Source organism: Barbus barbus (assembly GCF_936440315.1).
Source record: "Barbus barbus genome assembly, chromosome: 29".
In the NCBI taxonomy this organism is placed as follows: Eukaryota; Metazoa; Chordata; class Actinopteri; order Cypriniformes; family Cyprinidae; genus Barbus; species Barbus barbus.
This window is the reverse complement of record NC_136757.1, coordinates 3,588,552-3,604,642: the sequence shown is the minus strand read 5'-3', so window position 1 is coordinate 3,604,642 and position 16,091 is coordinate 3,588,552. Positions and strand designations below refer to the sequence as shown.

General features: G+C 39.0%; 1 protein-coding gene across 1 annotated transcript in view; it reads left to right on the top strand.

Moving 5' to 3' along the window:
- Window positions 1-12,066, top strand: part of LOC306849583 (putative G-protein coupled receptor 153) — a 33,639-nt gene extending 21,573 nt beyond the window's left edge. The window contains exons 3-5 of the mRNA XM_079384727.1: window positions 5,385-5,574; window positions 7,708-7,892; window positions 9,946-12,066. Of these exons, the coding sequence (XP_079240853.1) occupies window positions 5,385-5,574; window positions 7,708-7,892; window positions 9,946-10,710 (1,140 nt within the window). The 3' untranslated portion in view covers window positions 10,711-12,066. The remainder of the gene's footprint in view (window positions 1-5,384; window positions 5,575-7,707; window positions 7,893-9,945) is intronic.
- Window positions 12,067-16,091: the final 4,025 nt, after the last annotated feature.

Below are 16,091 nucleotides of genomic sequence, written 5' to 3'. Positions count from 1 at the left end.
TGAGGTTCGCTTTCGGGGGCAAAGCGTACCAATATCGGGTTCTTCCCTTCGGCCTAGCACTCTCACCCCGCACTTTCACCAAGTGTGTGGATGCGGCCCTGGTCCCGTTGCGACTGCAAGACATCCGCATACTAAATTATATCGACGATTGGTTGATTCTTGCTCAATCAGAGCAGTTGGCAGTTCGGCATCGAGATGTCGTTCTTGCCCACATGAAAGATTTGGGGTTAAGACTAAACGCCAAAAAGAGTGTGCTTTCTCCAGCTCAGAGAACCACTTATCTAGGCGTGGTGTGGGATTCGACCACGATGCAGGCTCGTTTGACCCCTGCTCGGATCGAGTCGATCCTCAAGGCAGTCAGGAGAGTGCGAGAGGGCCAGCCATTCACTGTCAAGCAGTTTCAGAGGCTGCTTGGTCTCATGGCAGCTGCGTCCAGCGTTATTCCTTCTGGCCTGCTGTACATGAGGCCCCTACAGTGGTGGCTCAAGACCAGGGGGGTCTCCCTGAGGGGAAACTCGCTCCGCGCTGTCAAGGTGTCACGGCGCTGCATCCGTGCCTTAGACATGTGGAGGAAACCCTGGTTCTTGTCCCAGGGCCCGATGCTGGGAGCTCCTTGTCGCCGCGTCTCGCTAGCGACGGACACTTCCCTCACTGGTTGGGGTACGGCCATGAGTGGCCACCCTGCCCGCGGTCTGTGGAGTGGTCGCCACCTGACGTGGCACATCAACTGGCTAGAGATCCTAGCTGTGTTCCGTGCTCTCAAGCACTTCCTCCCAGACCTGAGAGATCGCCACGTGCTGGTCCACACCGACAGCACGGCAGTGGTCTCTTACATCAACCACCAAGGAGGTCTGCGGTCGCGCCCCTTGTACAAGCTGGCACACCAGATCCTTGTGTGGTCCCAGGGCAAGCTCCTATCATTGAGAGCTGTGCACATTCCTGGGTCTCTCAACGTCGGAGCAGACGTCCTGTCGAGACAGGGGCCGAGGCCAGTGGAATGGATGCTTCACCCCCAGGTGGTGAAGCAGATTTGGAAGGTTTTTGGCCATGCACAGGTGGACCTCTTTGCGACTCGAGAGTCGGCACAATGTCCCCTTTGGTTCTCTCTAGCTCCTCCAGCGCCTCTGGGACTGGATGCTATGGTACAGACCTGGCCGAGGCTTCGTCTGTACGCCTTCCCCCCGATCGCTCTGCTCCCGGGAGTTTTGGCGAGAGTGCGCCGGGACGCGGTCAGCCTACTGTTAGTAGCGCCGTTCTGGCCGGGCCGAGTATGGTTCTCGGATCTGATTTCCCTCCTCGACGGCACCCGTGTGCTTTGGTCCGCCTAAGAGGGGTCTTCCAGCTTCGAAGCCCACTCTTAGCAGGTGGATAGTGGATGCCATCAATTTGGCGTACGAGACCTCTGACCTTCCCCCGCCGCTGGGAGTCAGAGCACACTCGACCCGAGGTGTGGCAGCCTCCAAGGCCTTCTGGGCAGGTGTCTCCATGCAAGACATCTGCAACACTGCTGGGTGGTCCACGCCCCTGACATTCGCCAGGTTTTACAACCTCGACATCAGAGCCACTCCAGGCTCCTCCGTCCTTTCAGCCTGACACCAGGCAGGGACTTGTCAGTCTGGCGGCGTTGGTATAGCGTTCCCATAGCGTCTCCGGACGCAGCTCGATGTTCCTGGAAGGGAACGTACCAGGTTACATATGTAACCCAGGTTCCCTGAAGGGAACGAGAGCTGCGTCTCGGGCCACACTTCCGGCATCCCTGCCAGCGCTTGCTTCATGACTTGAAGCTGACGCGGGCTCCGCCGCACGTGCTTATATACTTCCTGGTCGTGACGTCACCCCGCCCGTGACGCCTCGCCCATCCATTAGACTGGTTGTATAAAATATTCAGAGCGCTGGTTACGCTGATGGCATTCCCATAGCGTCTCCGGACGCAGCTCTCGTTCCCTTCAGGGAACCTGGGTTACATACGTAACCTGGTACGTTTCCTTTTTGATGGTTTGTTGTGACGTGTTCAGATTTTGCTTAAAATCACACAGACTTGTGTTTGATATCTAAATGTCTATAGGTTTTCAAAAGTTTAATGCTCATGCCAGCCAGTAATTGTACTTTTTGTTGACAACAATTTTAAAAGACCTAGTTTTCTCCTCTCTTCTTATTTTGCTTCCTTACATTCTATTTGCATTAAGCATTGTTTCCCTCTGATGTCCAAGTCTATCAGTAGATGATGCTATGGTTATCCTCCATGTGTAGCAACTGTCTGAAGCCTTCTCAGGGACCCAGGGTTACTTACATAACCGATATACCACATTGCCATACTTTGTGACTGCCAGTTCCTCAGGAAGTGAACATATACACAGATTTATAGAGGAACATGGATTGACACCTGTTCAAACAGATAAAACCCCAGAAGCAGAAGTCAAATCTGTGCCAGATTATACAATCTGATAAAAGTGTTGGGAAGGAACATCCTGCCACCACACAAATGCCCTCCAAAAGATGTAATCTTGGGTAAATGCCTGAGAAAAAGCAATGTTCCTATTGACCAAAACTTTCATCAGACAGAAAACTAAATCCATACAGCATAGGCTCATTGATATAGCCTGTAAATCAACAATCCTCTAAATGGATGTAAATGCCAAAAACAAGACTGTATTGAGAGTCAGAATTCTATCTGAAGTTGTCTCAAGTGGTTCAAAAGGAGGCTTGGTAAACCTTCTAGCACTATAGATACGTCACAAGAAGGAACACAAGCAGGTCGGAAAGTTCTCAGTCATCTCATCCCACACATGAAACAAGAAACAAGTGAATGTCTCCAGCAGCAGTCATCGCCACATCCACCTTAAGCCTTCATGTGTGGAGTTTGTTTGTTCTTCTGGTGTTGGAATGGGTTTGCTATGCTATTCATCCATGTAGTGTTTTTATTGTATTTTTATCTGTAGTAATTTTTGATGCATGCAATCCAGTCATTTCACCAGCAGGTGTCTCCCTCACCCGCTTTATAATTAGGATTTTTCGTTCTCACATTCACATTTATTTTCCCCCCACCAACATCAGTATGTATAGCCTAGTCATTCAAGATCAGTGTTCTGTGTCAAGGAACTCTAGGTTTCCCAAACATTTATAGACGATATATGCCCTGTTGCTGTTCTCCTCATATGCCTTTTGTAAATAGCCATCTGAATATTAGCATGGTATCTGCATTTCCTGTAGGTGAATCAGTTTTTCTTGGACGGTACCTTTAATGTGGTTTCTGTATGCATAGAATCTCTAGTTACTTTAAACCTTGCTGCTAGAAATCACAAGCTGGAGACAAGATAGATCTTACTGAAAGCTTTTACCTCTGTTCGTTTTGCAAAGAAGACACTTTAGTCTGTTTTAAAGTACAATGGGGAAAGCTAAATATGTCCTTCTGCATAGTTGATATTGGCAGAAAAGCCAGTCGTAATCTAATGGTGGAAGAATGTATGTAGAGAGTTATTCAAAGTAGGAGAAGTTCTGTGGAGAGGTCGCTAAACTGTGCCCTATATTTACAGTTTAATCTTGGTTATTAAATAGGGGTGTATTGATGTATCGTGCCTTGCACAAAAATGTGACTCTGCATAATGCATGTGAAAAATTAATTGTGATATAGAATTAATCATGATGTAGAGTTTTATCCATGACTCAGCTTACTGTATTTATAGTTAATGTCTGAGAATAGTGTATAGTTAATATTTAAAACTGTGATTAATCAAAACTGATCTTCAGAATGGCATACTGTATGTGCTGGAGTGCCATTTCTTCAGTCTGATGAAGTAGTGAAAGCACAAGCATCAATTAAATCACCATATTGCTTTGCATCAGTTGTGTATCCTTCATATATATCAAACTTCAGAGGTTGATTTATAATGGTTGCCTTGTGCACTGAGGCCAAAGTCGAAGCCTATTCATTTCTGATATAATAGCCAACCAAATTTTGCAGTTTAATGAACAGTATTTTTTTAACTGTTTGCCAAATGTTTTAGGAATAATAATAATAATTGTATTATCTTGGGTTGAAATGTGGCCTGGGAATCTGTTTGTGAGATTCATCCAGCTAGTACACACACAAAAAAAAACTGTAAATATAGGGTATGGTGTACTGTAATATGAAGGATTTTTCCGTATTAAGTTTTTACAAGTGTTTTCCCTTTATTTTGAATTTTGCACTTCATTTCATTGTATTTTTCCGTTAGGAACACTTTACCATATCCCTGCGGAGTTCTTACAGTGGAAATTATACACTTTAAAAGAATATATTTAAGAGCAAACTCAGTGTTTTCAGACACTAAAATGCATTGTATGTGCAAAAGATGAAAATTCATTATATTTAAAATGTATATTAAAATGCAATTAGTGGAACTTAAGAGTCCTTTGTGTATTTTGTAACAATTTGGTGTAGTGACTGCCAGTGCTCCCCACAGAGATCTGATCTGATCATCATCCAGTCTGTCTGGAATGACATGAAGAAACAGAACAAACTGAGACAGACTCAATCCAGAAGAACTGTGGCAACGTCTCCAAGACGCTTCAAGAAACCTGCCTGCAAGTGCACCGCGGGGCAAAAGCTAAATGTTGATTTAATTTAGTTAAGGGGGAAGGGAAGGGGGGAAGGGAAGTGGTATGTGGCCAAGTATGGTGACCCATACTCGGAATATGTGCTCTGCATTTAACCGATCCAAGTGAACACACACACACTGTGAACACACACCCGGAGCAGTGGGCAGCCAATGCTGTGGCGCCCGGGGAGCAGTTGGGGGTTCTGTGCCTTGCTCAAGGGTCTCACTTCAGTCGTGGTATTGAGGGTGGAGAGAGTGTTGGTTATTTACTCCTCCACCTACAATCCCTGCCGGACCTGAGACTCAAACCCACGACCTTCAGGTTACAAGTCCGACTCTCTATCCATTAGGCCACGACTTAAAAGAAGTTAATTGATCATTTTTACACTTGCACCTAAAACTTTTAACAGTTCTGTAGCTTTGCAGGTAGGTTTCTTGAAGCATCTTGGAGACGTTGCCACAGTTCTTCTGGATTTAGTCTCAGTTTGTTCTGTTTCTTCATGTCATTCCAGACAGACTGATGATGATCAGATCAGATCTCTGTGTGAAGCACTGGCAGTTGTCAGACAAAAATTATTACAATTAACTGCAAAATGAATGTTTGGAAATGTAAACTGATATTTCCTACTGACACACTACAGCAAAAGATAGAAGTAACTGATGTATGGGGGCCCCCATAGCAAAATCAGTGCACAAGGCCCAGAATTCCCAGCGACGCCCCTGGCCACCACTGTATATTATCAGAGGAAATGTGTTTCATTTGAATTTGCTTTTTAACATGTAAATAATTTCAGTGCTTCATTGTAGGTGGTGAGTTTTGCCAGCCTGAAATTTGACCGCTCCTACAGCTGGATGGTCCTGTGTGTCCTCTGGTGCTCCATAGCACAATCAATCCTGCTCCCCATGTTCCTGTGGGCTTGTGACCGCTACAGAGCAGACGTCAAGATGGTCTGGGAGAAATGTGTGGCCATCATGTCCAATGATGAAGTGGACGAAGGTAAAGACCACTGAGCTTCCTTTAGCATGTCCCAAGGAGAAAGCAATGCTGTGTTCAAAATAACATAGTATTGTATTACTTGCACCCTGCTACACCAGTGTTTATTTTAAAAGAATATATAGGACAATACACAGTATACAGCAATACATATTAGTAAATTCTAGTATTAAATTGTTGTCACATAACTTCACTCAGAAAGATATCGAGAGATTATTAGTTTTAAATAAAATTACAAAGAAAGTGCATTGCAGCAGCTGAGCTTTAATTTTGGTGACAATAGTAGATCATCCTGCTGTCACGTGCATAAGGTAAATGATCTTAAAGATGCACAGAATATATAGTGCATACTAAATTTCTTTATAATAGTATTAATAGTGTAGTATTTGTTCAGTGGTATTCATACAAAGCCTCGGATGTTAGAGAGGGAGTGGAAATAGGAAGTAAAGAAAACTTCAGGTTTTTTATTTTATTTTATTGGTAACACTTTACAATCAGTTTACATTTGTTAACTTTAGTTTACTACATTAGTTAACATACGCTAACAATGAAAAATACTTTAAAGCATTTATTAATCTTACTACTTGTTGATTACAGGATTTACTAATACATTATTAAAATCAAAAGTTTTATATGTTAATGTTAATTTAATGGACCTGAGCTAACATGGACAAACAATAAAAAGCTGTAACTAACACAAACCAAAATTAATACGGTAACAAATGTATTGCTTGTTGTTGGTTAATGTTAATTAAAGCATTAAATATAGTTGACAAATGGAACCCTATTGTAAAGTGTTATCCTTTTATTTTATTTTATATTTTATTCATTTGTTTGCTTGTTTGTTTTTGGTCTCAGGAATTGGATATTTATTTATCTATCTATTTATTTATTCATTAATTTAGCACATTCATTACTGCTGTGTTTGGGGGAAAACATGAATCTATTAGGTCAACCAATGATGATTACAGTCATTGGATTTATCATATGACCTTCATTTTGAGATGGATAAATATTATTTTCATCAAAGTGTCTCAATATATTTTGACTTACACTCAAAAAGAAATATATAACTGGAACACCTGCTAAGATGCCACTGCAGACGTTTTGCTGCAAAGTTGCTTTACTCTCAAGTAAAGTGTCACAAGGTGCATGATGTCACTACTCCTTGGACATGTGACTAACAGCCCCCTGCGGATTTGCAGGACCACTGGCCAAAATACCAACGTTACAAAAGGCATTGTTACTACAACAAATGTTTGGTTTACCAACAATATTTTGGTTGCAATATATAGTAACATTGTATTTTTTATAGGTAAGATTAAAACATGTAAATACCAATGTAAAAATATAAAAACAAGGGGTTTTCTGGATAAAAAATAACTAGAGGTCACATGATAATTTTATAATTAATATGCTTCATCCCAAACTATTAGTGAACTGAGGCTGTCAGTATGTATTGATGAATGTAGGTGTTAAGTGTGTGACTTTGCTGTTAGCTGTATTTCATTACCCTTCCTGCTATTTGGCACGTTCCCATTTCTAAGTTTGCAATCATAAGGAATATGTGCAAGAAATGGATTCTGTGATCTTAATTTTACCAGTGCTCTGCTTCCTTCCAGACAGTTTGCCTTGTGTAACTCAACTCAGTTGTATGTATAAGGGTTGCTTCTTGTACTTGTGTCTCACTCAAATGCATGCTAAGCTGCCTGTGCTAATCGCTAATCTCATCTGTCATCCCGCTGTGTGACCCCCATTTTGCCTTAAGATCAGCATTTCACATTGCCCTACAACTGATTTTAGAGTAAAAAAAAAATTTGTTTGTACCCCTCAAACAATCTTTTGCCCCAAAACATATTTTAGGGAATATGTTTAAACGACAGTTTGCTCTAGCTGCAATTAATTAGCAAACAGTGACAGTCAGTCGTGATTTTCAGTACGAGACACTTCAGTGGATCCTAATGATTTCACATGAAGCAATTTTTGAGAACCTCAAATTCTAACACGGATGCCGAATATCTATAAAAGGGAATCGTTTTTCTTCTTTTTTTAACCTATTCGTCTGTCTGTCTGTCTGTCTGTGTCTTTTGAGCACACTGATTTTTACACACTGATATATGCTTTCTGCATTTGCAGAAAACAGCCAGGATGGAGGCATTCATCCGGACTTAATATTTGACAGACCGTTTGTCTATAGCTCTGCTGGTGATTTCATGACGGTAGACCGTATTGCCAAGTACGAGTTCTCAACCTTAGAAAGGGGGGGCCCCCAGGGTTATCCATTGAGGGAGCTTCAGGAAGATAAAATGCACTATTTGCAGGTATATTTCCACTGATTTTGTTTTCAAATTGATCTTTCTAACTAAAATGTGCATGCTGCAATGGCCCTCCATCTCAGTATTTGCAAAAAAATTATAGTCACTATATTATTGTCAACACTATACTGGAATAATTTTACATTCCTGTTGTGTGACCTATTAGATATTGAAATTGGAGACTTTTGTTTTGTGTAAACATTTTTTGGGGGAAAATATGATCTAACAAACACTTTTGTTTCTTCACCCCAGTGGTATCTTGTTTTTTTATGCAGTTTTTTCTACTGTTGCAGAACTCATGTGACGAGTGCCACTGATGCCTTTTCAGATTATATTTTAAAGTCATTGCGAATTTAAATGAATAAAAAACACTAGTCTGAATTAAAAACACACTCAGTATGTCTGACTAATCATGTTGTAAAAATCTGCTTGATACTGATACTTTGGCATTACTTTTGTTAGTTGCATATTAGAGGCACAGCTGATGTGTGATCTGTGTAGGAGTTTATACTTCGGCACAATCCAAATTTAGATTGATCTTTTGAATGTAAAAAGAATACAGAAAATAAAAATCAATCCGATTATCCCCAAGGAAATAGTACTATAAAGGCTCACAAGGTGATTAAGAAGTCATATAACAGGCTACCAGTACGTTTTAGAGCAGTGCAATGCTTCACTTCAAACTTTTAACCTTTTTACATTCAAATGATTACTTCACGTACTGCCCATAAGCACTCACATGTAACCTCCACATGTAACTTTCATTGACCTTTTGCATATCATCCATTTTTTCTCTGTGTGTAAGTAATTGACCAGCTATTAAAAATAAGCCTGTCTGGAATGAAAATTTGGACTTGGAGGTTAAATGTGGAGAATATGCCATAAATGTGTACGCCGAACACTTCCCAAAGCTCTGTTAGGCAATCTGCAGTGCTTGACTGCTTTTCATTGCTGATTTTATTGCTATATACATTGCACGAAACAACTTTTGAAGTTCTCTTCAAAGTTTATTGAACTACCATTAACATTGTGTGTGTTAGATTTGTTTCAAAGACGTTTGACAAAAAAAACAAAAACACTGATGTGTATTGATAAAGAACTCAAAGCTGATGTGTCTCATATAGAAGATTATACACTTTTTAAACTACTATTTCTATAGAAACAATGTTCTTTTTCAGTTTCACCAGTGTTTTGCATCATCATCATCAAGTATTGGAATGCCATAATAATTGGGAAGTACAAGCTGATATTGCTTTTGCTGTCAAGCCATTCAGGCTTATAGAGCATTAAATGCTGCCAAATAATAATATTTAAGACCGTCTAACATTTGTGAAATAAGTCCATCTTTATATGCCAAAAAACAAAAACATTTAATCAATGGGTAGTATATTTAAAGCAAAATGACATGCTTTTATAAAATAGACATATAATTTAAATCAGTTGAGTAACAAGTCTTAAATAAGGCGAAAACGTAAAAATGTTTGTGTTAACTTAAGTCCTGTAGCATAATATAATATATAAAATTAAGCTTGTGTATTAGTTGATCTGTTTAAATAGATAATGTTACAAAAACTGAATGCCTTTGCTTTAATGATGCTTTGCTTCCCTCTACTGGCCATAGTATAGTACACCTATCAATCAGTCCTCATAATGCATCTAGGGCTTCTTTGTAAAGGCTGTCTCATTCCTGCATTATCCAATACAGTTGCTTTCATGCTAGGCTTGTGCTGTATGCTTTGGATAGTGTACTTAAAGTTCTTTTAAATACTAAAAACTAATTTTATGTCTTTCCTGTGTAGTTCTCAGAACAATGTGGAATGTGAGTATCTGTTTGTAGAATGAGTGATTTTAAACTAAGCAAAAGAATATTAACTTCATTTTATCTCTATTAAAAGGCAGATATATGAATATTTAGTACTTTAATGTGAAAGCCATTATAGTTCACAAGATTCCATTGATTCTGGCGTTATAAGAGATGCAAAAGCTTTGAGGTCCTTAGTTTGAGCCGGAATTTAGCTTTTGGAAATGTCCTGGTTCACTCGTCTGTGTGTTACTCCAGGTGCCCCCTACAAGAAGATACTCCCACGACGACACCGACATGTGGACCACCGGTCAGATCCCGTCTTACCTGCATCGCTGGGGCTCCACAGAGGACATCATTGGCATCCCGCAATACAGCTCGCCGCACCACGAGAGACGTCGGAGCAGTCCGGGGTCCTACCACGAGGAGAGCCAGCCACACCGCAAAAGGAGGCGATCCGAGGACATGCATTCGCTCAAGCAGATTCCACGAGTCGAGCGTTATGAGGATGATTTCAAGTGCTTTAGCCGCGACGAAGTGATTAACTTCATTGATGAGACGCCACTGGCTAGTCCAATGAGAAGCCCCCGGCGAGCCTCTGCGATCTCTCTGGTTCCAGAGACCTTCGAACAGCACGTTGTTTTGTTGCCGCATTTCCCGCTCACGCACTTTGAGCGTGAGCCTCAAGCACTGAGACGCTGCTCTGAGCACGGCAAAGGAGCCACGCCAGGTGAGATCCCTCAGGATCTACAGAGAAAGGCGAGGGACGGTAGCGTTGGCGAAGGCTCGGGCATCAAGGCATGCCCTGAACACAAGCGTGCATCAGAGCTTGTTCCGTTGGGACCGGGTTCACGGACAGAGAAGCAAGCTTCTTCAAGCATTAGGACAGGACAGGTAGATGCATCTGCTTGGGTGGACCAGAAGAACCTGCCTAAAGGGGAAAGCAAAGGAAGCACAAATAGTTTTATAAGCTCACAATCTGCATCATCAGGCTATATGACAACCGTAGGATCCACAAACTAAGCAACAGTTTTATGAGTATTTTCAAGTAGTCCCTGAAATGCTTATTAGTGTTAAAGCTTTGACTAAGTGGAATGTTTTTCTTAACTTGGAACTGGGATTTTTGAAGTGTGATGGATTTGAAATGGCATAAGGACATCATCGTTTCTTTTTTTGTGTATTGCTGAAACCAGGCTGGATTTACGGGGTCAGTGGGCCTCCAAGGCAAGGGAAGCTGAGCAGCAAATATGTGTCCTGAGCTCAACACTTTTGAAAACACGTTTGAAATTAGCACTAGGCCTTCTGCTCATACACATGAGCTTTTTACTGAGGCCGATGACAGTTTTCAGCTTTTACGTTTCAGTGAGAAGTTAGTATTCTGGTCAAAATACTGCCTTTGTTGACTAAAGGAATTAGGGGCCGTTCCATTACTTTGTGTAGCTCTACAGTACATATAATATAATTATTTTTTATTCTTGCCTCAAGTAGGGCTGGGTGTTCAAAAATACTTTTAAAATTTACAACATACTTTTATGTTTAAATATGTCTTTGATGCTTAATATTAGCCAAACAAATTATATTTTTCCTTATTTTTTGGCCAAATTGCTCTTGTCTCATAGCATAGAGGAAGGGGTAGCAATAAAGGGGGATGGAGGGGGATTGAAATTTGACAAAACAGCTTGTTTAGCAGATTTCTCAGTTGTTTTATACCCTTCATTTAATAAAACTGCAAAGGTAAACTTGGTTGTGGAAAAGGTTAGCAGTAAGTATAGCGTTTCCTTACAACATTTTAGCTCACAGAGCTATAAACTCTAAAAAAAAATGAGTTTTTATTGTTTCTGGTGGTGTGGCATGTTTTTAATGTTTTTTTGTTTTTTTTAAGTAAACTGAAAATATATTTTGTATATCATTTGAATTCATATTTTTGAAGCACAAGGTTATCTTTGTAGATCCAGAAATGTTTGCCAATAGGCTAAAATGTTTCTTTCCACAGATATGTTTTAAATGAGTTTGTGTTTGAGTTCAAGTGCTTTGTGATGATTGAAAATGTATATCTGATGCATTGTTATTCTCATGATTACAGTCTTATTTGTCTGGTAGCCCGTAAAAAAGTATGATATGAAAAGTAACACTTTAAAAACACCCATAGCCTGCAGTCAACATGCACTTTTTACTAAATAAGTGACATAATCTTTTGTCATGTGGAGAATAGGACCTTTTGAAAGCTGGTGCAATTTGATTTGTTACAGTAGACATAAACATTGAATGGGAATTGGATATTTGCTGTATTATTTAATGTTGTATGTGACCAGATTTTATACATGTATCCCAAGACATCAGCTTTTTAAATGATTTGTTCTTGTCCATTTATACATGTATAAAAACAAAAGAAAAGAAATCTGTGCTTGCTGCCAGAATGCACTTTTGTACATTTCATACAGCCAGATATTGGTGTTGAAATATCAAATGGTGCTTGATACCTAGGCAGCTTCACATGGGATCCACTCGGACATTCTTCATATTTCATGTGGGAACCTGCAGATTGCCCCTTAGTCTAATACACAGTAAGGGCATCCACAAGAGTCTTCCTCCTCCTATATACTCTAGATGGTTGTACAAGGTTTCCCCCCCCCCCCCCCCCTGAAATTGTTTCTCATTGGCTTTTGAAGACAGTCATGTTCTGCATCTTAGTTGATATGGCTTTAAAATGAATGTGTAAAAAGATTTGGCACCTGATAGAATATACATTAACTATTGGTCTAAACCTTGTTTGATATAACCACTTACATATGATATATTTCACATTTATCTAATGATATATAGCACTGAAACATAAGCCACTTTGATACACAAATTTGAGCCTACATTCATGGTGAGAATGATCACTATTGCAGTAGCACGAATAATTTAATTATGAATGCAACCAAACCTGTTCAGTTTCATACACGCTTAAATGTTAAAATGTAATTTAATGAAGCTTTAAAATGACTTCTGAGGCTACAAGGACTGTGTTGTGTCAACGCACTCATGAAAATGCACTCTTAAGTGAACAATTTAAACATTTGTGTCTCTACCTATAACAAAGTGTTTTTGATTACTGATGTTTTGTTGCTCAGATCATCTCTCTCTCTCTTTCAATCCAATGCAGTTCAGTTCAAATGAGCATGACTGTGCTTAATGGTATGAATCTGTAGAGTAGCACAATTTTGCTGAACATTAAGCAATAAATATATTACAAACAAACACACACACACACACACACATAAATTATATAATAAACCCACCACACATATATATCAAGGAAATATTAGGTTCAGCTTCTGTCCCTCACGGCAGGAGGGCATATATTACGCTGTGAGCTGGACACTTCCTTTTCTCCCAAGATTTTGTCTAAATGACTCGCTCACTGGAAATCAGGTAAATTCAAGCTATTTGAGTAAAGTAATTGATGGAGGACAAGTTGCATTTCAGCAAATAAGACCATTAGAGACAGTGTCTGCTAATCTCTACAGACAGACTGTTCTCATTTACGCAGTTATTCATCAGAAGATTATTATTTTTTTTATATAGATTATTTGATCTTTAAAATTGATTAGGTGCCAATTTATGATTTTTATGACAATTAATGAAATTTTTATGACAAGTGAATTATGACAATGAGTTTCTTATGCTATAATAAGTCCTATGTGCCTTGCCCATCAGATCTTCAATTGCTTAATCAAATTGTCCATTGGCTGATATCGTTAGACCCAAATACAGGTGACATGATTAAAAATGTTGTTCCTCTGAGTATAAAAACGTTTTTTCAAAACAGTTCACCTTATCTTATATATAAGATCATGGCTGGTTCACACTTTTTACTCCAGTAAATACTTTTTTTTTATGGTAGGTTAATATTTTAAGGCATTTACAATATTTTATATATTACAATATATTATTATATAGAGTATAATATATTATACTGTAAACTAATCAATGATTAAAACAGGTTCATCCTCCAATATGGTCTTGCTAAGGCTGGGATGCCGTCATGCAAGATAAAATAAACTGAATCATTTCAGTGACGAAAGGTGAGTCACTTTATTATTTTCAAATGGATTTCTTTGCTACAACATTGCATGCATGTACAAATGGTTTTGTGTTCATTATCTTTTGTTTTTATAGTTGGATATGTGGTGTATTTGTGTTGACTGAGCAGGTGATACATAAACTGCAAATACTTCTGTGAAAATCTCCATTCCAAGTCCTGAATCATTTTTCTGATTTTGTCTTTCGTCCCCTGTCCCTCTTGAATAGTCTGTTGGAAACAATTGTTTAGCCTCACCACAATTAATGGTAACCTACATACACTCTATGGGCAATGTGGACAGCCCTTTCTTAACGTTTCCATTACATTAGTGAAAACTAAACAACGGTTTACTAACTGGCCTTTCAAATATTTTACATTAACTGTTCAACAAGACAAGTGCAACAGTGAGGCGCCAACATTGAGAAAAAGGGCTCTCAGTTGTTGTTCCAATTAATCCTGGAAGGGTTCAGTGAAGTTTTCTGCACAGGTTTGCATTTTAATATGAATTAGTACAGTCTGACAAAAAAATATATAATTTGTAGGTAATTAAGATGCACCTCAAGCCTTACCCTCAGTGTGCCACGAGTGCCAATTTGCCAAATCATAAAATACTAACAAAAAGTCATGAGAGTCTGTTGTCATTAAACTGTTGGCATCAAAAATCATATATCTATGTAATCCACACAATAAATTTTTTTCTTGACCATAGATGGCACACAGTCTAATCTCAGCACTTTTGATGACGGGCTACACTATTTTAATTTTGTAATTTCATCTAAATATCAACATTTGTGAGATTTAGTCAGTAAAAATAGTTTTGTGGTTAAGTGATCTAATTTTGTGTCTCTGAAAAATAGTGATCTTGTGTATTATTGTTTTTGTGTCTCCCCCAGAATTGGCACAGAAGGCCACACGTGGCGTGTTGTTACTAGTGTTATTATTTTTAAATATAATACTTATGTAATTCATTAGGGTTATTATCAATCTATGAATTAAATTTCAGGCATTGTCTGTTTCATTAAAACCAAGAGGTTAATGAGTGTTAATTAATTTGCAATCATAGTGTTGCTATTATGACATATCTTCAGTTAAAATACGGTCAATTAAATATGTCAATATTTATATGCCTTCATATAAGTCATAGAATAATTTTACCTTTCATATGAATCTCTTTTACCGGGATTCTGCTTTATCTGTCATTGGTATTCAACTAAATTGTCAAAATAACATTTTAAATAGAATAGTAGATTTTTTACATTAATGACACATAAATATAAGATTAATAAGAGTTATGTCAAATCATCAGAGGGGCTTCTTAGTGGCAATCTCCCCCTGGTTTAATATTTTACATTTTGTGTAATAACAACTAAATTAGCAAATGTTTCTATTTATTTCCTAACACATTGGGTGATGCATTTTTTAATTAACAGTGTCTCAACTGCTCAGATGAAATTAAAAATATCAATAAGAAACCAAACATATTGTGAATTAAAAATTCTGCTCTTGCAGGATGCATATCTTGCCTTAACGTCAAGAGAATCATCGTAATCAGCAGCTTGACCTTGAATTCTTTCTCTGTTGTGAAGAATCACAGTAACCACTACAACTGCATTGTGGAGGGTCTCCACTGGACTTGCTAACGCAGCAGAAACGTGCTCAACTATGCAGTGTGCCCTTCTGTGGCCATAATTAAACCTCTCCTCAGCAATGGTGATTGGCAGATGTACAGTTCTAAGGAAGTTAAGGGTGAAGGGGATATGTCTTGCGTGCTTCCAGGTCATTTGCCACTGTGTCAGTGAAAATCCCCAGGTGACAAGGTAACGCTATATTTTGGTAAGGCTATTTATTTATTTATACTGTTGAAAACGACTGAAATTGTTATTTAAAATGGTCTGTTATTTAAGTACAAATGAACATCTTTGGTTGCACATCTCAAAGCTTCACCCGAGACCCGTTCGCCAGACCCAGCCTGAGTTTCCTCCCACCATTCACCACAATTAGCGTCTACAAAATAGTCATACACATTTGTCAGTTTAAATCATAAGCAAACTCAAGCCAATGTTGTAGTCTTTTATTATTAAAATAAACATTTGCCATCATTTATCAAAAAAAATAGGATCTACATATACAGTGCATGAGAAGCAAAATTAGAGCTGTTTTATAAAGTCTAAGTGTTAAAACAGTGACATTTGAAATTCTTCAGATTTACCAAGGCCGCCAATAATTATGTTTCAAGGCTTCAGAAAAATTGCAGCCCTCGTCAACCTTTGTATTTTTAAGACTGAAGAGTGTGGTTTTGAGCTTCTTGGATCCATGGGTTCCAGCCTGTGCGTTA